The 18,989-nt window shown below is 43.3% G+C and overlaps 1 protein-coding gene across 10 annotated transcripts in view; it reads right to left on the reverse strand.

Moving 5' to 3' along the window:
- The window catches only part of KIF16B (kinesin family member 16B), a 238,543-nt gene that overhangs the window by 85,343 nt on the left and 134,211 nt on the right, over positions 1-18,989 (reverse strand). For 6 of the 10 annotated variants that reach the window (XM_045528142.1, XM_045528141.1, XM_045528139.1 and 3 more), the window contains 3 exons: positions 17,325-17,407; positions 15,817-15,905; positions 246-278 (listed from right to left, as the gene is read on the reverse strand). In XM_045528142.1, coding sequence (XP_045384098.1) covers positions 246-278; positions 15,817-15,905; positions 17,325-17,407 — 205 coding nt within the window. The remainder of the gene's footprint in view (positions 1-245; positions 279-15,816; positions 15,906-17,324; positions 17,408-18,989) is intronic. The other 4 variants (XM_045528143.1, XM_045528140.1, XM_045528135.1 and 1 more) reach the window with 1 other exon arrangement.

Genomic DNA, 18,989 nt, shown 5'->3' on the forward strand with positions numbered 1-18,989 from the left:
TTATTTTTAATTACCATTGATTAGCAAATTTAAAATGTATTCTTTGCTCTATGACTATGATTAGAAATTAGACATACTTTTGGGCGCTTGAACTCAGACTGAAAAGAACAGATATTACTTGACAGAAAACAAACAAAAAAACACTGTATTGAAAAAGCAAAGTTAAATGAGACTTCTAAATGATAAGCATGTCTACTCCATGCAGCTTAGTGACTGATGAATGTATAAAAACAGAGCATCTCTACCTTAGACAGATGGGTCCTTTTATAGGGAAAAGGCTGTCGGGGAGGTAGAGAGAGAGAGCACAGACATCAATTAAGAAAAAAATTTAACAGGGGGAAACATAAGGAGAAAAGCGGTAAGGTACTTAAAAGCTAACAGCCATGTACAAATTGAAACATCTTTTTGCAAATATCACTTTTTCCCAATAATGTCATGAAACAAATACTCCGAAAAGGTAGCTCTGTTACATTTTACACACTTCTCACGCTAATCATAAAACTGATAAAAATTACATACCAATAATTAAAAATAATAGTCAAAGTCATATTTTTACTACCTTACAGATAGTTGTGCTGCACACAGGTGCATTATAAGGAGTAGTTATGTAATATAGGAGTTAATGAGGGTCATGAGATCATGAAAAGATTTGCCACAGTGTTTTCAGAGTAAAGGGATCTAGGTCATCCGGAATTTTAAAACTCATTGAAATATTGATAACACAAGTTGATTTCTTCTCAAATATCAGGTTTAATTATCGCCAAGGTTTCACTACTCTGATTAAACAGCATGAACTGTAATTCTTAAAACATTTTCCTCTTGTGGTAGAAGAGCAGCTATAACTAAACAGCTGAACTATGGAAAAATTTACCATAAATCCTTCTCTGTGGGTAATGTGTAAATCCAGATTGGCAACAGAGTTGCTTAACAATTAGCTAACAAATATTTCAAACAGTTCTCTTTCCAACTTAATTTGGGCTAATAATGAGATTAAGGTGTCTGGTGGCTTTCATAAGTAGAATAGAGGTACCTATTACTTGGCAGGTACTGTGATGGGTGATTTATACATGTTATCTCCCTTTGCCCACCCAGCAAACTCTGCAGGTAGCAAATAGTACCGCCACCTTACAAATGAGGAATCCCAAGGTTCAGAAATGTTAAACAACTTGCCCATGATCATAGTGCTAACATGAGGCAGAGCCAGGATTTGAAACTATGATATCCTGCTCCCCAAATTCCTATTAACTCATTTTATGAGCAATGTTCAAATTTGTGATATAAAACGAAAGTATTAAATCCTTCACTGAAACTTGTTAATTAGGCTTCTATGTATCCTACTGCCAGATGAAAATAATCTGTACCTTATTATAGACATTGTCATCTATGAGAAATCAGCCCAATAAATATATATGAAAAGCATTTGCCAGTTATGGAGGCCAGCCCATATGTCATTACATTAAGTAGGTTTAGAACTTCATTAAAATTAATATACAACTATTCTCTTGTATTTAACAATAAACAGAATCTTGGGAAAATTTTCAAGTTGATATCTTCACACTTCAGTATAGAGTTATATATAGTCTTTCTAGAGATATTTGCATAGCTAAAAAGAATCACTGGATAAAATACCATTTTTTTCCAGAGATGGGGTCTCACTCTGTCACCCAGGCTGAAGTACAGTGGCATCATAGCTCACTGTAGCCTCGAACTCCTGGGCAAGTGATCCTCCTGTCTCAGCCTCCTGAGTAGTTGGGACTACAAATGCGTGCCACCACTCCCAGTTAATTTTTAATCTTTTGTAGAGGTAGGAGTTCGCTATATTGCCCAGGCTGGCCTTAAACTCCTGGCCTCAAGGGATCCTCCCACCTTGGCCTACCAAAGTGCTGGGATTATAGGCACGAACCACTGTCCAGTCCCAAGAATCACTGGGTAAAATACCTTTGAAACACCAGGGACTTTCCCTAATGGAATTGTCTTTATTCTTGATTTTTATTTTCTCTAAACAATAGCTTAAGCTGCCCATCAGTAGACACTGCTTTGACAATGTCACATGTGCACAGTCATAAGCCAAACTCAAGGAAAGCTCAATAAAAGCAGATTCTGGTTTGCTATGGGAGAAACACAAGACAGAAAGCTCATGAGGACAACAGAAACCAGATGGTGAAGGGCCTTGGAAGTTATATTGACAACACTGAACTTGATCCTAAAGGCAGTGGCAGAAAAGCCTCTTGGAACAGTCTGTTTAAGAGCACATACACCTGGTGTTCTGTAGAGAACAGATGAGAGGGGCAGTGTGGAAGCCAGGAGACAACTTAGTTGTACTAAGTCAAATAAGAGATGATGGAGGCAGGATCTGAGACAACTGGAATAAAGGTGTGAAGATATCTTCTGACGTTGAGCAGGTCCAGCCAACAGAATTTGATAACTGGTTTAGTTTTGGTGGGAGCAGTGAGGAGAAAGGAAAAGTCAAAGATGACCATGAGGTTTCTGGCCAGGTTCCATGGGGGTGGGAAGGCAGAACATAACTGCTAAGAGGTCAGCAGTTCTGAATACAAATGCCAGTGGTTATAAGACCACATACAAGTTATTTAACCTTGGATGTTTCATTTCCATAGAAGTTGAAGCAAATAACAGGTCCCACCCCAAAGGGTTGTCACCAGGATCAAGTGAGATAATACACGTAAAATGCCTATATGGCACATGCACACATTAGGTGCTGCATATAGATTGGCTGTGGTCCCCTCCAAATCTCATGTTGAAATCTGAATCCCCATTGTTGGAGGTGGGGCCTGGTGGGTGGTCTGGCTCATGGGGCAAGATTCTTTATTTCTGTGACCTTCCTATAATAGGGAGAAAATTTGCTTATTTTCTACAGAAAGCAATATCCCTTTGGTTAGTAATGATTCCCATTTCCTCAAAAATAAGAGCAACAATTAAAAAACAAACAAACAAAAGCCATAAAGGTACTCAGTCTTAAAGTCACAAACAATGTAAGAGAGTCATTTCAAAGTTAGAGACTACATTTTAAATATAAGGTGACATGAGTTATTGCTGATACTGTATAACCTCTGCTAAATATTATACATTTACTAATTATACTTTAAAATATTCCTCTTTCAATAATCAGTGATAATTATTTCAGACAGAAAACCACAATAGATTGTAAAATATAAATGTGAAAAGTGTCAGTATCAAGGAAAGAATATCAACTGTAATTGTGCTTCGATGTGGCTTCATTTTAAAGTAAGCATAATTAACTATCTCACTTTACTGGAATTATCATGGCCCCAAATGCTAACTTCCCAAATGTAATAAGTAAAAGGAGAACCACAAAAGGATGTACTGTTTACAGCTGTTCATAGAATTTTAAAGTGACATTTGGAAGTATACATACTGTTAGTTCAACAAAAAAACAGCACAAAACCTATTTTTATGAGAAACAGCCTTTGTTTTGCATTAAAAGACATCTAGCATTTTAGGTATAACCACATATCTTGCAATTAATGTACCTGTTATCATTGACAATGAAGAAAGCAAAAGAGTGGGAATTTCTCAGGTTACACCATTACATTGAAAATGAGACTGTGATGGATGGATGGATGGATGGATGGATGGATGGATGGATGGAAGGACAGAAGGAAAGAAAGAAGGAAGGAAGAAAAATGTAAATAAACTGAAAGCATACATAGCTGGATCTTTCTATTGTCCTAATGTTATTTGTTTTGCACCTCTCATGTCATTTCACTTTCTAAAAGGAAGATGGTGACCCAGGCCCAGCCAACAGCTGTGCTGGCAATTGTGGCCGGCAGGTGAGCCAGGAAGGTAATGGCAGCTGAGCTCCAGACTACAACGTGCTGGGAAGGAAGATCCCACCTGGCAACAGAGGTGGGCTGAGGCAGTCATACTGGTGAAGTCCCCAACATCAATGTTTTACTCTATTGTCTCAGTAGGTATACAGTCAAGGAAAAAGTTCTTGGTCAACGGGTCGGCCACAATTTTTCCTAAGTGATTTTTAAGTTATAGTCAAATATAGGGGTGGCTCCAAGGGCATAGGGAGGACCATGCAGCTGCACAGGGCCTGAGCTCAGATAGGCCCTGCACTTGAAGCTTTGCTGTCATTCTTAATGATATTTGAACAAGAGACCCCACATTTTCACTATGTACTGGGCCCTTCAAGGCATATGTCATTTTTTAAAGCACTCCCGGCCTGTTGTCCGAAATGCTTGGTGGGATTTCTCAGTCCATATTCTGGTAGGAACTAGAAAACGACTAGGACCCAGTGGAAGAGGTTTCGCCTTTCCCTGATCCTTCACAAGGGCCTGGGTTGTGACTGCAGTGGGTTCTGCAATGCTTTAGATCAAAATGACTGATCTCCTCACCACCCTATCACCCCTTGGGAACTTTTGGCCAGTCCCAAACCACCTGCCAACTGAGCAAGTTCCAAAGAGACTGGGGTATCTTAAAGACTGAAGAGAAATTTTAGATTTGGGTACTAGGTTTGTACTGGACCTATCCAACCTTCTTCCTGACGTTGGGAACCCTGACATTCTAGATGTTCTTTGAAGAATAAGCAGAAAGCAGATATTCCCCTGGGGTAGGCTCAGGGAAACTGATGAAAGAAGAATCCAGCCATTCATCCGGGTCTCTGGCTCTACACGGAAAGGCCCTGAAGTCTGTCCTAGGTGCATTGGCTCTCAGGTTAACTTTCATTAGAATGCTAAGAACAGTACCTGGTAGAGACAACTGGAATTTCTACACCGCTAACTCCCCCTCATCCATTTTCCAAATCGATGTCAGGTTATCTTACAGTAGACGGACTTAACACACACAATTCAAGGTGTGTATGTCAAGATGGGCGTGGGGTGAAATGGCAAGAAGTCTCACATGCAATTTAATCTAGAAGGTTGTGAAATTAAACCCTGTCAAGTAAAAGGCAGAGTTTATAACATAAATATCCAAAACACTCTGGGAATGGTTTTCTAATAAACTTTCAAATCCCTAGTCTAGAAAGTATTCACTTAAATTTTTCAAAAAGCCAGCCTTAAGTCCTTTTTGTATTGCAAATGGAAAGCGCCCAGAGAAATAAAGATTGCTTTTAAAAAAAAAATAGTAAAATTTGAAACCATAAGCATTTTCAGTAGGTTTCTCCCCAGCCTATTTTTCTCATAACAGTGATACATCGTGCTCTAAAAATGATGGTACGTGCTCTATTAAACCCGGAAACTTTCCTGATCAAGCCAGACGATCACAGGCAGTTTGAACGGGATGGGGACTCAAGTGATCCTATAGTCAACTCAGCACACACCCTACACCCTGCCCCCTCCCTCCTACTTTTCAGTCCAGGAGACTGAGGCCCACAGACTATGAGAGAAAGGCCCAGCGTGACTTCCTCTTTAGAAGAGCCAGGAGTCAAGCCCACCTCTTGGGACTCCTCATCCATCTACCCTAGAATTGTTTCACTTCCTCAACCAAACCATGGTACCTTTTATCCCACAATTAGCCCCCCAAAAGTTAAAAATGATCCATCATTCCAAAATATAACTCTTTCTGTTGGACAAACCAGCACAGGGCACCCCGGGCAACCTTCCTGCCACTGCACCCAGCCATGCATTCTACACACACAACTGACCTCTCCAAGGCGGGACTGTCAGGAGAATAAAGAATAGACAAAGTGCCCTTGGGCACTCTTGAGAGAGGGAGTCACAGTGAAAGAAACCGTGCACATATATGGATCACACAGAATGTGATGAGCCCAACGAGAAAGGCACGTTATCGACAGGGGATGGGGTGGAGAGAGAGCGTTTACGGCTGCAGGGATGACAGGAGGCCTCGCAGAGGAGGTGTCATCTGATCGGGGCCTTGACAGGTGAACAGAATTATGATAGGCACAGGGCGGGGCAAATCCAGCGGAAGAAAAATAGGAAGAGAAGAAAGGCAATTAGGAGGTACACAGAGGAAGCCGTGTAGAGGCTGGCCTGGCTAGTACTTAGATGAAATAAAGGGAAGTGATGAGAAGTAAAACCGGGAAGTTAGACTGTGGGCAGAATGTCCCAGGTCCAGCCGATACACTCTTGGGGGCACCATCCTGGGCAAGCTTCCCTTCCACCACCCTGTGCAGCCCCTACCACGGGGCCTAAGCACTGCTGAGTCAGCAAAAAAAAAAAAAAAAAACCCCAAGCCGCTACCCTCCTCTGTCCTAGAGTTGGGGGCAGCTAACTAATAAATAATGAGTATGTTATATGATAAGTGCTATGAAAAAGCATAAAGCTGGGGAAGAGAATGGATTGAGAGGGGACACTCAGGAGAGAGCTGCATGAAGAAAGGGAGTGACCCTGAGGATGTGTCTGGTGCTGACACCAGGGAGGAGCCAAAGAGAGACCAGGAAATGACGTGGGCCGTGCCCTGGGAGCACAGCAAGATGGCAGGCTGAGAAAAGATGAAGCTAAGGAGAGTGGCAAGAGGAGAGCAGGGAGCCAGGGCCTCACAGGTCACAGAGGGTAGGGGCTGTCCCCCCTCCACCAGGACTCCTTGAGGGCAGAGACCCCCACCTTGGCTGACTGTATTCTAAGGGCTTTCTGCAAGGTGGCCAACCAATGATTGCTATGGGTAGTACTCTGAAGTCAGGGGCATGAGCTTCAGAGCCAGAAGCCCAATATCATGGAATTCTATGCATAAACGCACCACGATTTATGCACACAAGCTCATGTTGCTGGAAATGAACATGGCACATATTCTGAAAAATGTTTGGTGGGATCTATAGTGGGTAGCCCAAGAAGAGGTTAGATTAAGGAAAGAAAAGCTGTGCACACTTGTGAGCAGAAAGAAAAGAGAGCAGAGAAGGGAAGTTTGAAGATGCAAAAAAAGACTCATAAGATGCACCACAGTTCATCTGCCGTGATAATACATGGCTGCAGTGAAGAGCTTTGCAAATTTGCTTTATACCTTTGTACACCTTTGAGATCATGCATGTGAAAGACAAAAGACAACATGCTAACATGTCTATCCAGGCAACACTTGAAATGTGCCCCAGTCTGGAAGTCTCAGGGGGCACCTTCTGTACCTCCGCTAGCCTGTCCACCCCTCCCAGCTGGGCCTTTTCTTTTCTAGTCTCCAGTCCAGTGGCTCATTCTTTCCTTTCCTTATTTATCCCCTGACATTTCTGTCCTCATTCATTCCCTTGTTTCTTTAAACAGCAGCTGGCACCAAATAAAGAATTATGCTGACAAAATAACAAGGCAGACAAAGATTTATATAAAAGAATTAATTGCAATGTCATCAACAATTTACATGGGAAAAAAAGAAATAGTTCCAAGTGTCCTTAATCATTAGGTAAAAGTTAAATTATGACATAAACATAGAATGAAGAATCATGTTCAGCAGCCTAGGAAAAAGCTCACAATAAAATGTTGAGAGAAAAAGCAGAATACAGAACTGTGAATCTACTGTGATGTCAATTTTTTTAAATACTCTACCTGATGGATAATTATGACATCTGATGTACAATATATGTACTTTAAAATTAAGCAAATATTACAAATGGAAACCATTATTTCTTAGTGGAAGGATTACGAACATTTGTGATTATTCATTTCTGCATGTTTTATATTTTTATAACAAGAATTTCATTTTATAATGAGCAAGACTACCTCTTAAAATTTTTTTTTTGAAATCGACTTTGATTATAGCCATCATTTCACTTCTGTTTTACTTCTATCAATTTCTGGTTCATTTCCATTTGTTTCCAACAACGAAGACAATTAACTTTAGGTCACGAGATGTGGGGGTTACTGATGGTGACTGAACATCTGATGTCACTGACTTGGGAAACAACTATTCAAGGTTAAAATTATAGTCTGTGATAAAAGAAGGGGATGGAAATGCCTTATTGGTGAAAAATTCACATATACACACATTCAGTCAAGAATTACTCCTTAAACACCCACTTAGAAGTGGGAATATAGTATTGAGAAAATCAATACTTCACTTACCACTAAGTACAGAGACCAAGAGCAGATTAATAGTTTCACCAACAGACACAATCACCAACTATTTAAAGTACTCACAAGGAAAGATGGAGGATGCTACGAGTGACTAGCCAAGGAGATGAAATTTGGACTGGGGATGGAACATCCTCTTTGAAGAAGTGACATTTCAACTGAGTCTTAGAGACTATGTAGGATTTGGTCATGGAAAGAGCTGGCGGAAACATGGACTAGTCTCCTAGCAGAGGGAACCGCATATGCAGAAACTTGGGAGCAAGAACGGACATGTATAACTGGAACACTTGACTGAATCAGCAACATGAGCTAATCAAATGAGTTAATATGTTACAGAAAGCTGGTGCTGTGTAATCAAGTTAATACAGTATGTTCCTTCAAATGAAAATCATGCTGTCATGCAGGACTGCAGTTCCCAACCCCTGGGCTGTGGCCTGTTAGGAAACAGGCACAGCAGGAAGTGAGCGACTACAAGCAAGCAAAGCTTCATCAATATTTACAGCCGCTCCCACTGCTCACCATTCCCCTCTGCTGCCCACCCCCTTGGAAAAATTGTCTTCCATGAAACCGGTCCCTGGTGCCAAAAAGGTTGGGGACCACTGATGTAGGACTAAGGGAAATCTACTGTCTCCACCCTTGCCCATAACAACCATTCATCATTTCACTAGGAAAAGTCTCATTTGCCCAGCTGACCTTTACAATTCAGCTTTAAATTGTGCAGTTACAAAGTAAGTGAAGCACACATGTAGCCCACTACTCCAATAATGCAATCTAAAGTAACTGAATAAAGACAGATTGTTCTTTGAATTCAACATCTCATCTTTCTGGCTACCTTGAAAACAGAAAACACACAGGAGCTCATCATTTAAAGTGGCTCACAGTGGAATAATGTTCAAGGACAAAAAAGAAAAAAAAATAGTCGGTAATTAACACTAATCTCAGTTAATAGAGGAAGAAGCCCACTTCTTTCAGTGGCTTTCATCACAAGTTCTCCAAGATTGTGTATCTTAACAAGCTATTTAAGGCAATCTATAGCAACTGTAAAGTCAGTAAATGGTCCATAAAAAAGCAAGACAACTGAAACCAAAAACTGAAGAAAAAACCAGCCTTGCAGCAAACTAAACTTTTTAAAAAATGGTAAGGCCCAATAAAATAAACCAGCAGAGAGAAACACAGTAAATAACCATCAACTAAAACACAGGCTAACTACCAAATTACCAGCAACATAAATATTGCCAAGTACAAGTATAAAACGTCTGTGCTGAAGGTCAGCAAGAAAAAACCAGGATAAGACAATTTATAAAGTAGCAGGAAGTGAGCAAGAAGAGCAGAGAAAAGTGTAGCCAGCAGGCCATGGCGCCTGCCACAAAACATGGTCTTCCCTCCTAGGACATGCACGGGGGATCATGAGCTCATCTGAAGGTGCAAACTTTGTCAAGAATATCTCTAGCTACGAGCAGATTCTATTTCTGAAGCCCCTTCTACATTGCTGTGAAAAAAGTGGAAAAAGTGAATTCCTCTGGATTCACATTTATTAGATGTCTACTATGTTACAGGTACTATGCTGTGCATTGCGTGAACAACAAACTAGATTCTGTGTCTGTTTCCTGGAAGCTTACAGTCATCTACAATGAAGGACGTAACCCTTTTATCGATGTCTTCTTACTTTCTCCCTAATGTGATGTATTTATACTCCTAGTTTAGTGAAGGGAGAAAAGACACGAGGGAGGGAGGGAGGAAAGGAAGAGAAGGGAGGGAAGGAAGGAAGTAACCATGGAAAACCACATAGATTTAGCTACAAATCTCTTCATCCCAATACCTTGTGATAGTTGAAAACTAGACAACAAAATGCATACCAGTAGAATTTAAGTTAAATAAGATATGGAATATCCATACACTGGAATATTATATGGACATTGCAATAATGTATACAAATATTTGAGAGGAAAAGAAGTATTAAGTGCAACAAACTCTTACAAGTCCAGTATGAACTCATCTTGGTAAAAGATGTAAAATATAAATGTATATATATAAATGTGTATCTACACACACCCACATACAGAGAAAGACAGATAGAAGAGACAAGAGCTATAGGCTAGAATATTTAGCAACATGTTAACTCTGCAGTAATTTCTTCTTTTTGTGCTTGTTTTTGATCTCTAAATTTCTCATAACGCACACATTAAAATAAGAAATTAAGTATCGCTCAACTGGCTTCCTGGCCTGGTGGGTGATGACTTCAGGCCGTCCTCGGCGTCGTGGCCTTTCCTGGCCACAGGGTCAGCGCTGGCACTGACGCAAACCGAAGCCCTGCTCGGGCCGCTACGCCGCTCAGATGACACTCCTCAGGTGGCTCACCAAATGCAAGCTTGATCCTGACTTCTGATCTTTTTGGGTCTAAGAGTTTGAAACTTAGGTGCTTCTGTTCAGAATTTAATTATTCAAATACATCCATTTAAATGGGCTCACCACTGGGTCGTGCTCAGAGGAGGCTAATGCGCCAGTGAAAAATTCCTTTATTTTCAAGACTGAAATGAGCTTGGAAGTTATCTAATTTTGCTTTGAGTGCCTTCAAGAAGCTGTGAAAGCTTCCACATCCTGCCACATTAGCTGCCTGTTTGCAGTCTCAGAGCAAGGCAGGGAACGCCGGGGCATTCGGCTGGGTTTCTTCTTAAGGACTCTGTGCCAGCTGAGGAGGGATGTCCCCTGCGGGGAAATTACCTCCCGGCAAAGACCGCGGCTGGGCACTTCTCCAAAGTGGAGCTAACTCCCAAGGGAAGTCACCAGGCTGCTTTGCCTCTTCCAAAAGTTCTCTGGCACTAAGTATCACGCGTGTGTGTACAAATCACAGTTTCCAGGGAGCTAGAGGTGTGCGCCAGCAGTAAGTTCCAAAACTATGTTCTAACTTTACGCACCCAGTTGGGCTGATACAATGTTCTTGGGTAGCAAGGATTTCACTTGTAAAACTCCAATTTGAACTATAATTCAGAGCATGGGTTTTGTTTGTTTGTTTGTTTGTTTGTTTGTTTTTAGACATGGACTATTTGGAAAATTAAGAAGTTGCCTGCTGAACACAGACAAAAATCAGGTTGCTCGGAAGATAAGTTGGATCTTACCGGATACAGTAATTTGCAAACCAGCCATAATTCTTTCAGAGAGCTTTGCTCTGGGAAAAGTTGAGTACTATGCAGTAATTTTTTAGTCTATTGAAAAACACACACTCAGATCTACACAATACCAAAGAAACCAAGAGGTATGTTAATTTGCAATAGTTAAGAACACCACCAAACATGTAGGAAGTACATCTTTGTGGGTGAGCAACTCACAAAGACAGGGCCAGGTACTGTGAAGATACTAAAAAGTGTAAAGGGCCCATTTGAAGCACAAGACACCTGGACACCTATGAGCAGACACATCCTTTGTGCTGAGAGCAATTCTGCTGGCCAAAACCTACAGCTCAGTGAACATTAGTGAAGTGCCCACTATACGCAAGCTTCTACAGGTTAAAGATGAGTAAGGCATGGTCCCTGCCCGCAAAGAGCCTACATCAATTAAATGCACAAGAATCAATTAAATGAGTTTGGAAAAAGCTATGATAGAAGTATGCACAAAATGCCTGCCAGAAGATAAAGAAAGAGCATTTGGGTCAAACTGCAGATGCACAGAAAGCTTCCTAAGGACACAATTCTTATACTCAGAAGATGAAGATGACTGGCCAAGGAATGAAGAGCAGGAAGGTTTTATAGACAGTTTTATAGATAGGTTTTATAGATCCAGAGGCCTAGAACGAGGCAGTATCCACTTAAACCAAAAGATAAAGTTCAAGGTGGAAAGTGACTGAAGATAATGTTGCAGAACCCACTCATGGTTGATCAGGTTGGAGCTGAAAGTCACCTCCTAGGAGTACTGAGGGGCCAGGCCAGACACTGGGAAGAGGAGAGGGTCTTGGAGGAAGAAAGGGTCATCCTGAAGGGCCAAGGAGGTGTGGTGAGCTCCACCCTCAGGTCCGAGGCTGGGAGAGGACTCCAGGGCAGGCCCATGAGTCTCCCTTCTGTCACCTCATTAGAGGAAGCCAAGAATCACTTTCACGGCCATGACAGTCAGAACTCTGCAGCATTTGCTATTTCTCACATGTTGACCACGTTGGTCATTTAAAGAAAAAAAAAAATCTCTCTCCTATATGTTCCTCCACAGTGATAGGAAGCAAAATCCTCAGAGGGAAGAGGCCCCACGGGCTTGCTGGGGTGTGGGTGGGGACAGCAAGGGGACGAGGTCTGGGAAAACAGAGTCTATGTGAAGTCAACTTGGAAAGAAAAGACTCCCGGAGGGCTAGAGTGGGCGATGATTGCCAGCCATCACCTGACAGAGGGCAGGCTGGTGCCCAGGACTCAGGGCTAGAAGGGAAAGAAGCTGTAGAAACTCAGAAATAGTCGCATCGTTAGACAGACGTGGGCATGAGGGTTTAACACAAAGGAGGAGAAGGCAAGGAGGGCTGAGCATGGGCATGTTGTGGGGGCCACGAAGCTAACATGACACGCACCTGCTGTGCATTACGGAATAGTTAGGAGGGCCAGCAGCTAGTTCGTGTGAGGGGAAAGTATTAAGAGCAGCAGGAGAAAGTTCTGAAACAAGTCTGTCTGAGCAGGACGTGCCTTCAATGCTCTTAAGTCTCTGCTTGTTAAAACTGGTGCTAGACAGGTGACAAGGCAAACAGGGGGCAAGGGACTCCGCGCTCTGCACTCCTTCCCAGGGCTTGCTCATCTGCTGAAGCTACGACACCGCTCACGGGACTCTGTGACCACGTGGGTGCCCGAGGAGATGACTTAGAATGAGATGTGGTGCACCGTGGAGCATGGGTCTGGGTGGAGCTACACACTTTCCCTAATTTAAAGACCCCCCCAAACGAACCCAGGTTTGTCATGTGCCAAGACAATGCTACTGCTGTCCTGATTTCTGAAAGGCTTTACGAGTGTCTTCTCTGTTCACCGAACCATGCTCCGAGGTGACTGAGGCCCAGTCTGTCTTAATCACTCGAGCCCCAGCACAGGGCTGGACGAATGATGGGCCCTCAAGCACCAGCTGAATGAACCAGGTACAAGTGGAAGAGCTGTGAACATCTGTTTTATTCAACAGGGTGAACTGCCTTCATCCTGCAAGCCGAGGAACAGTGCTTCTGACAGGCCACACAAACCCCAGCTTTTCCCAGGGGACGTCTGATTGCTGACAGAGTGCCGAAAAGCACAGTCACTCACAGGAGAAAGTTCAAGGCGGGGGCCTAGTTTTTCAAGGTTGTATTCACTATCCTCCTTGCCTCTTGACAACCTGCTCCTCCCTCTTCCATATTTCCATTTCAGCTGGTGGCACGCACCACCCAACCAGTTATTTAAGCCAGAAATTGGGCGTCAACATCTTTCCTTTCTTGACATCCCACCTCCAGTTAATCATCCAGGCCTCAAGACTCCCTGCCCTGATTATCTCCGCAGCTCAGCCGCCTTCTGGGTTTCTGTCTCCACTGCCTCAGCTCGAGCCCTCACCTCTACTGCCCTCGTATACTGCTTCTCCAGGTTCCCAGCAGGGCGATCCCTCTCTGCAAGGATGATCGGGCTGCCCTTGCCTATAAGCACTCCTTGGATTCCTACCATTGACCGCTGGAGCAAGGACACACTGAGAGACGGGCACAGACGGTGGAGAGCCCGAGTGACACGGTACAGGGTTGGAACTTTATTTTTCCCACCAAGGAAAGTCAAATAAAAAGTTCTGAGGATGACGACTGGCACACTTTGCCCCGCATTTTATAAATACTGGGAAAAACTGTTTGAACTTAAGAACAAACAACAAAGAATGGCATTACTTTTAAGAGAATTACATGGTCTCTTATGTTTTGGGGAGAAAAAGGAAGGGCTTCCATCCCAAGGGTACATGCAAGAAAAAGAGGGGCCCACGGTTAGTGGACCTGTGTCTCAGATGAAAGGCTGAGTATAAATTGCTTTTTGGTTTTCAAAGGCATTGAACAGCCACATTACATTTCCAAATGGATTCAAATTAAAAGGCATCACTGCTGCCGAGGACGACGAAGGTGGTACCTGGATTCCAGGATTAAGTGGGTCCTGAGCCGGGAGACAAATCCAAGCAAGGAGTCTTCATGTCACAGAATAATTTAACTAGACAAATAATATTTAACAGACGGGAATCACACTATTTAAACTGAAATTAACACTAAAGACCTGTAGTATCATATTAAACTTAAAGTAAACATATGAATGATTCAATCTCAGTCACCATAAAAGGCAGCTCCTAAAACTACTTTAAGGAATTAGAGACCGACAGCAAAGCCTGCCTTCCCAAGGACTGATCATTTAGTTGCTCTCAGAGTGTTCTCACATTTCAGGGGTCATATGGATACGGCTTATTTCAAGACAGAATTATTTAGTGTGCACGACCTTCCTCAATCAGCATGTAACAAGACGGAAAAGCTGAATGGTAAAGACAAAGGCTGACACAAGGGAGGAAACTCCTTGTGCTTCCAGAAGTCCTAAAAGGAGGGAGGGGCCCCGGAGCCTGCAGCCACGGGGCTGCACTAACTGGCTTTTTTTTTTCCTAGCTCAAGCACGGTGTTGGATCTGGGCTTCAGCTTGCTGGCCTACAAAATGAGGAATCCAGAAACGTGCTCAAAGGTCCCTCCTATGACAGTGAAGAAATTGTTGTAAGGTATCTGCTTTGCACAAACCACAGTGCTGACTTGAGCTGAAGGACTGAATGCCTTTGAGCACATGGCTCAGTGTTTGTGAGAGATGCTGAGTTGGGGAGGGGGGGAGGCACAAGCAATGGAACTGACCTCAGGTATGAACTGGCCCCCCCAACTGGAGTAAGGCAGGCAGTACGAGAGTCAAAGATGGGTGCTGGCATCAGATGGCCCCGGACACACACCACAGCTCTAACTATGATACGGGGGTGAGCAAACGCATACAAATTTCCCCACATGTGAAATGAGAATAGGGCTGCAGTGAGAATTAAGAGATCATGAATTCAAGGTGCTTAGCACAGTGCCTGGTATACAGTAACTACTGAATAAATGACCGCTCTAGAAGATGTTGTTCTCGTTAGTTTTATCTCACTTATTTTGCTATTAGATTCACCTCCATTATTTTATATGAGATTCTCCTGGTAGTAGAGATAAAATTATGAAGCCTCACACAAAACTGGAAAGAACTCCTGAAGTCCTTTTATCCAGTTCCCTGTTTTTAGGCATTTTCACTACCACTGTCATGTTACTGACGAAGCCACTAAGGACTTGAGCAGTTAAGCTGACTGCCCAAGGTCTCCCAGCCCCTAAGTCCACTTAAAACACTCTCGTTTGCGCTCTCAGTGGTCCCCTAGTGATTGGAAGTAGTGACGATAATTTCCTGGGCTACTGGATGCCCTAAGAATCAAGGCTGCCTCCGTTAATAATTTATAAAAGGACATAAAAGTGTGTAAGCCAAAGGGATTGTGCACTGAGCGATCAAACTGCCGACTCTAAAACATTAGACAGTTATGAAAATGATAATGGGCCTTGTAACAACCCTTACCGACGCTTATGATGCTGTTAGGCAAAAAAAAATCAGAAAACACAATCCCATTTATGTTGTGATTATAACTAAGTAAAATTATGCACATACAGAGCAAGGGCTGGAAAGGAACTTGGAAAATGACGATGGCTGATTTGATGAGAGGCACGGTTGCAGGAGTTTTATTTTTATCTAGTGACTCTAATGGAGTTGGCACGATAAATGCCACAACAGTTACCGTCACAGGGAAGGAGACGCTGCTGTTCACTCACCCGGGGTTATACAACATGACCGCGGACAGGTTCTCGCAGGACTTGGAGAGGTCGGTCATGGACAGGCTGAAGGAGGACAGAAGGCCACTCTGGGAGCAAACACAGGGCAGAGTGGTTACCTTGGCGGACAGGGAAGGCCACTGCTCTGGGCTCGTTGCTTCCAACGTGTGAGAGACCATGAGGTGCACACACTCCTAATTAACATGTGTGACAATTAACTGGTCTATCTGAGAAAACCCAAACCCTCGGCTAAGCACAGCAGGGGCCTGGCGTTCTAGAACTGGAGACATTCATCAGCAATTCCACAGTGCAGTTGGTCTCCCCAGCCAGTTAAAGTCCAGGAAAGGGGCCACATTTTGTCATTCTCCTGCTATCAGCGGCACTCACCCACACTTGCTGAGTGATAAGGATGAAGGTAGGAGAGGTGAAGGGAGACCAAAAAATAAAAGCTCGACCTATTTTGCATCCATGGAAAGCTACTGGCAAACATGTTTTCTTCCCTCTGTTCCTCTGAAACTGTGGACCAAAAAGGACCCTCTAGGGAGACCCTGGCCTGGAGCAGATAAGAGGCTTCACTGGCTGGAGCCGGCAGCCCTGGAGAAGGCTGGGGTTTGCGGCTCTCTCGTTATTTCCCATCTAAGGCCCCGGCAACCTCGGGCAGCCCTTACGCAAGGAGGCGAGATGAGAGGCTGTGCGGCTCAGTGGTCAGGGGCGGATGTTTCTGGTATGCAAGTCCCTGCTGCAGCCCCAGCTCCCCACTTGCTGGCTACAGAACAAATTAGGGAGGGTCTCTCTCAGTCTGTTTCTCATCTTGACTGTCTGTAACGTGGGGGTGGTAACAGCTGCTGCACAAAGTGGCAGAATATATGTAGAAGTTTAGCACCGTTCCCGGCTCATAGATATGTTAGCTGTCATCTTTATTATCTTCAATCAGTCTAAGGACCCGCTGCGATGTCTGTGGACAGATTTTTTCCCCCTCAGTTCCTCCCTTCCTTTTCTGGTCCTCAGCCCACCTCCTCCACTCAGCACTTAAAGTGCCCTCTGGCTGTCCCCTTCCAACCAAGCCGACGTCTCCCCCAATTGTCCTAAACTTACCCTGCTCTCTTTCATACCCCAAGGAAAAAATCACATTTACTGTGGCTGATTTTGGATGAATATGATTCCAGCATTGGGTTAATTCCTAAGATAGAGGCTGATAAGTAAAAGTCACTTTCCACTTAATGTGAAATGATGCCCAATTCCTTTGTGGGAGGGCTGAAAGAGAAGAATCTAGAAGGAGTGGTTTCTCCTTGCTTGCTCTGGCCTTTACTTGCTCACTCTCCTACATCCTCAGCCCATCATCTTCTGGGAATCAAACTCCCTAGAATCAACCCAGGCTACAGAACTACTTTTCAAGTGGTTCTGTATTCCAGAAAGTCAAACTGTTGGGACCAGAGAGGACACCCCCACCCACCCCCATCCCCACCGGAGGTTCCCTCCTGGAGATGTCATAGAGATGTCACACTCACCTTCCTCTTCTCCCTGAGCTTGGCAGCTTCCTTTGGATGGTTAAAGCGAAACATATTGGTTCTTCCCAAGAGTATCACAGCACCTGAGAACACATAAAAACAGTAATGAATTTTCAGTAAGCAGTTTGGTCAGTTGGCGACATCATAACATGGAATTCTGTGGTTGAAATGTAATTTCCAGTGTATTATAAAACAATAAGGGGAAGCTTTAGTATTAAAAGTCCGGTTGCTTAAGCCAATTTTAAATCTGTGAATACCTTTGAGTGTCACAATACTCAAAATATCCTAGGCAGAAGGGATGAATCTAAGCATTATGACACACTATGAGATTTAAAACCCAACAGACAGATAATTAGAGTCTTGATTGTTTGGAAGAAAAAAAGAAACTAGTTCTCCAAAGAGACATAATGTCAAGCAAAGCATATGGTCACAGATTTAGGAAACATTTATTAATTCGGCTAAAAGTTATTTCCAAAGAAAACATGGTGAAAGTGACAGAGTATAGGTAACTATCACTAAAATCCCCCTCAGAATTTGACAGGAAAGAAATTGTGTACGCGTATGGTCTACACACAAGTAAAAACACTGCTTCTCATCAAAACCCTGTTAAAATTTAGATGGCCACATTAGATGCACAAGAAAGGCTACCTTTTGTTGCCTGGAGTCCTCCTTATTCAGAAAACAACTGCACAAGGCAAAAGAATTCAAGGTAAATGCTCAGGGATAACAAAGTCACAGCAGGAGGCAAGTTTCTGCTTGATTAAGCAAACAAACACTTTCTAAGGCCAGAGCTGTCCAAAGCCAGCATGGGTGCATGAAGGGCAGTGAACTCATTGTCACCCAAGGCATGTAAGAGAAGTGATGCTGCCAAAGAAATTCACTATCCTACATAGTCCCATCCACACATGAGAGTCTATGGTGCCTCAGGACAGACTCCCAGGCTGAGTCTTTGCCTGGAAAATGACTTATATGTGAAGACAAGCACATATACTGGAAGTCAACCATGAAGGACCACATGTGTGATTAAGTGTTTAGTATTTCAGTGCTGGGTCGAGGCTGGCGTAGCTGGGGGCAGACCTTTGCACCAAGGACTGGATCTCACTGGATCACCAGGAGGCAAGAGGAGGCGGTCCACTCGGGGTAACAGCAGGGAGAAGCTAAGCCGCAGACAGGTGAATGGCTGGCTATGTTTGGGACCAAGCAGAGATTCAAGTCCACCCAAAATACAGAATGTCTGAAACAGCAGCAAGAATTAATCCTGGCTAAGTACAGTCAAAACAGATTGTGAAGACCTAGAGAGCCAGGACAAAGAGGTCACAAACTGGTGGCCAGGAAAATGATCCAGCCCATAGATATATTTTTTTGTGTTCCGTTCAATGTCTAGAACATGAAATTTTTAGTTGGCAAGAGTTAAAAATTTGGATATTTCACATAAAAGTCTAGTTTTCTTTCTAGCATCTCTTCAAAAATTGTAAGATACAGTATCAGCAGATCTTTGATGCCACTTGGCAAAATTCCCTGGACTGCTGATGGCTGCCTCCTTCGGACAGGGTGTGTGACCTCTGGTTGGCCACAGTCACCAGCCTCTCGCTTGGGGAATATCTACACCTGGACCCTGCAGGTAATATCATAACCCCAGATATCTATTCTGGAAATTTTGGCCAG

Source organism: Lemur catta, chromosome 17 (genome assembly GCF_020740605.2).
Source record: "Lemur catta isolate mLemCat1 chromosome 17, mLemCat1.pri, whole genome shotgun sequence".
NCBI classification, from domain to species: Eukaryota; Metazoa; Chordata; class Mammalia; order Primates; family Lemuridae; genus Lemur; species Lemur catta.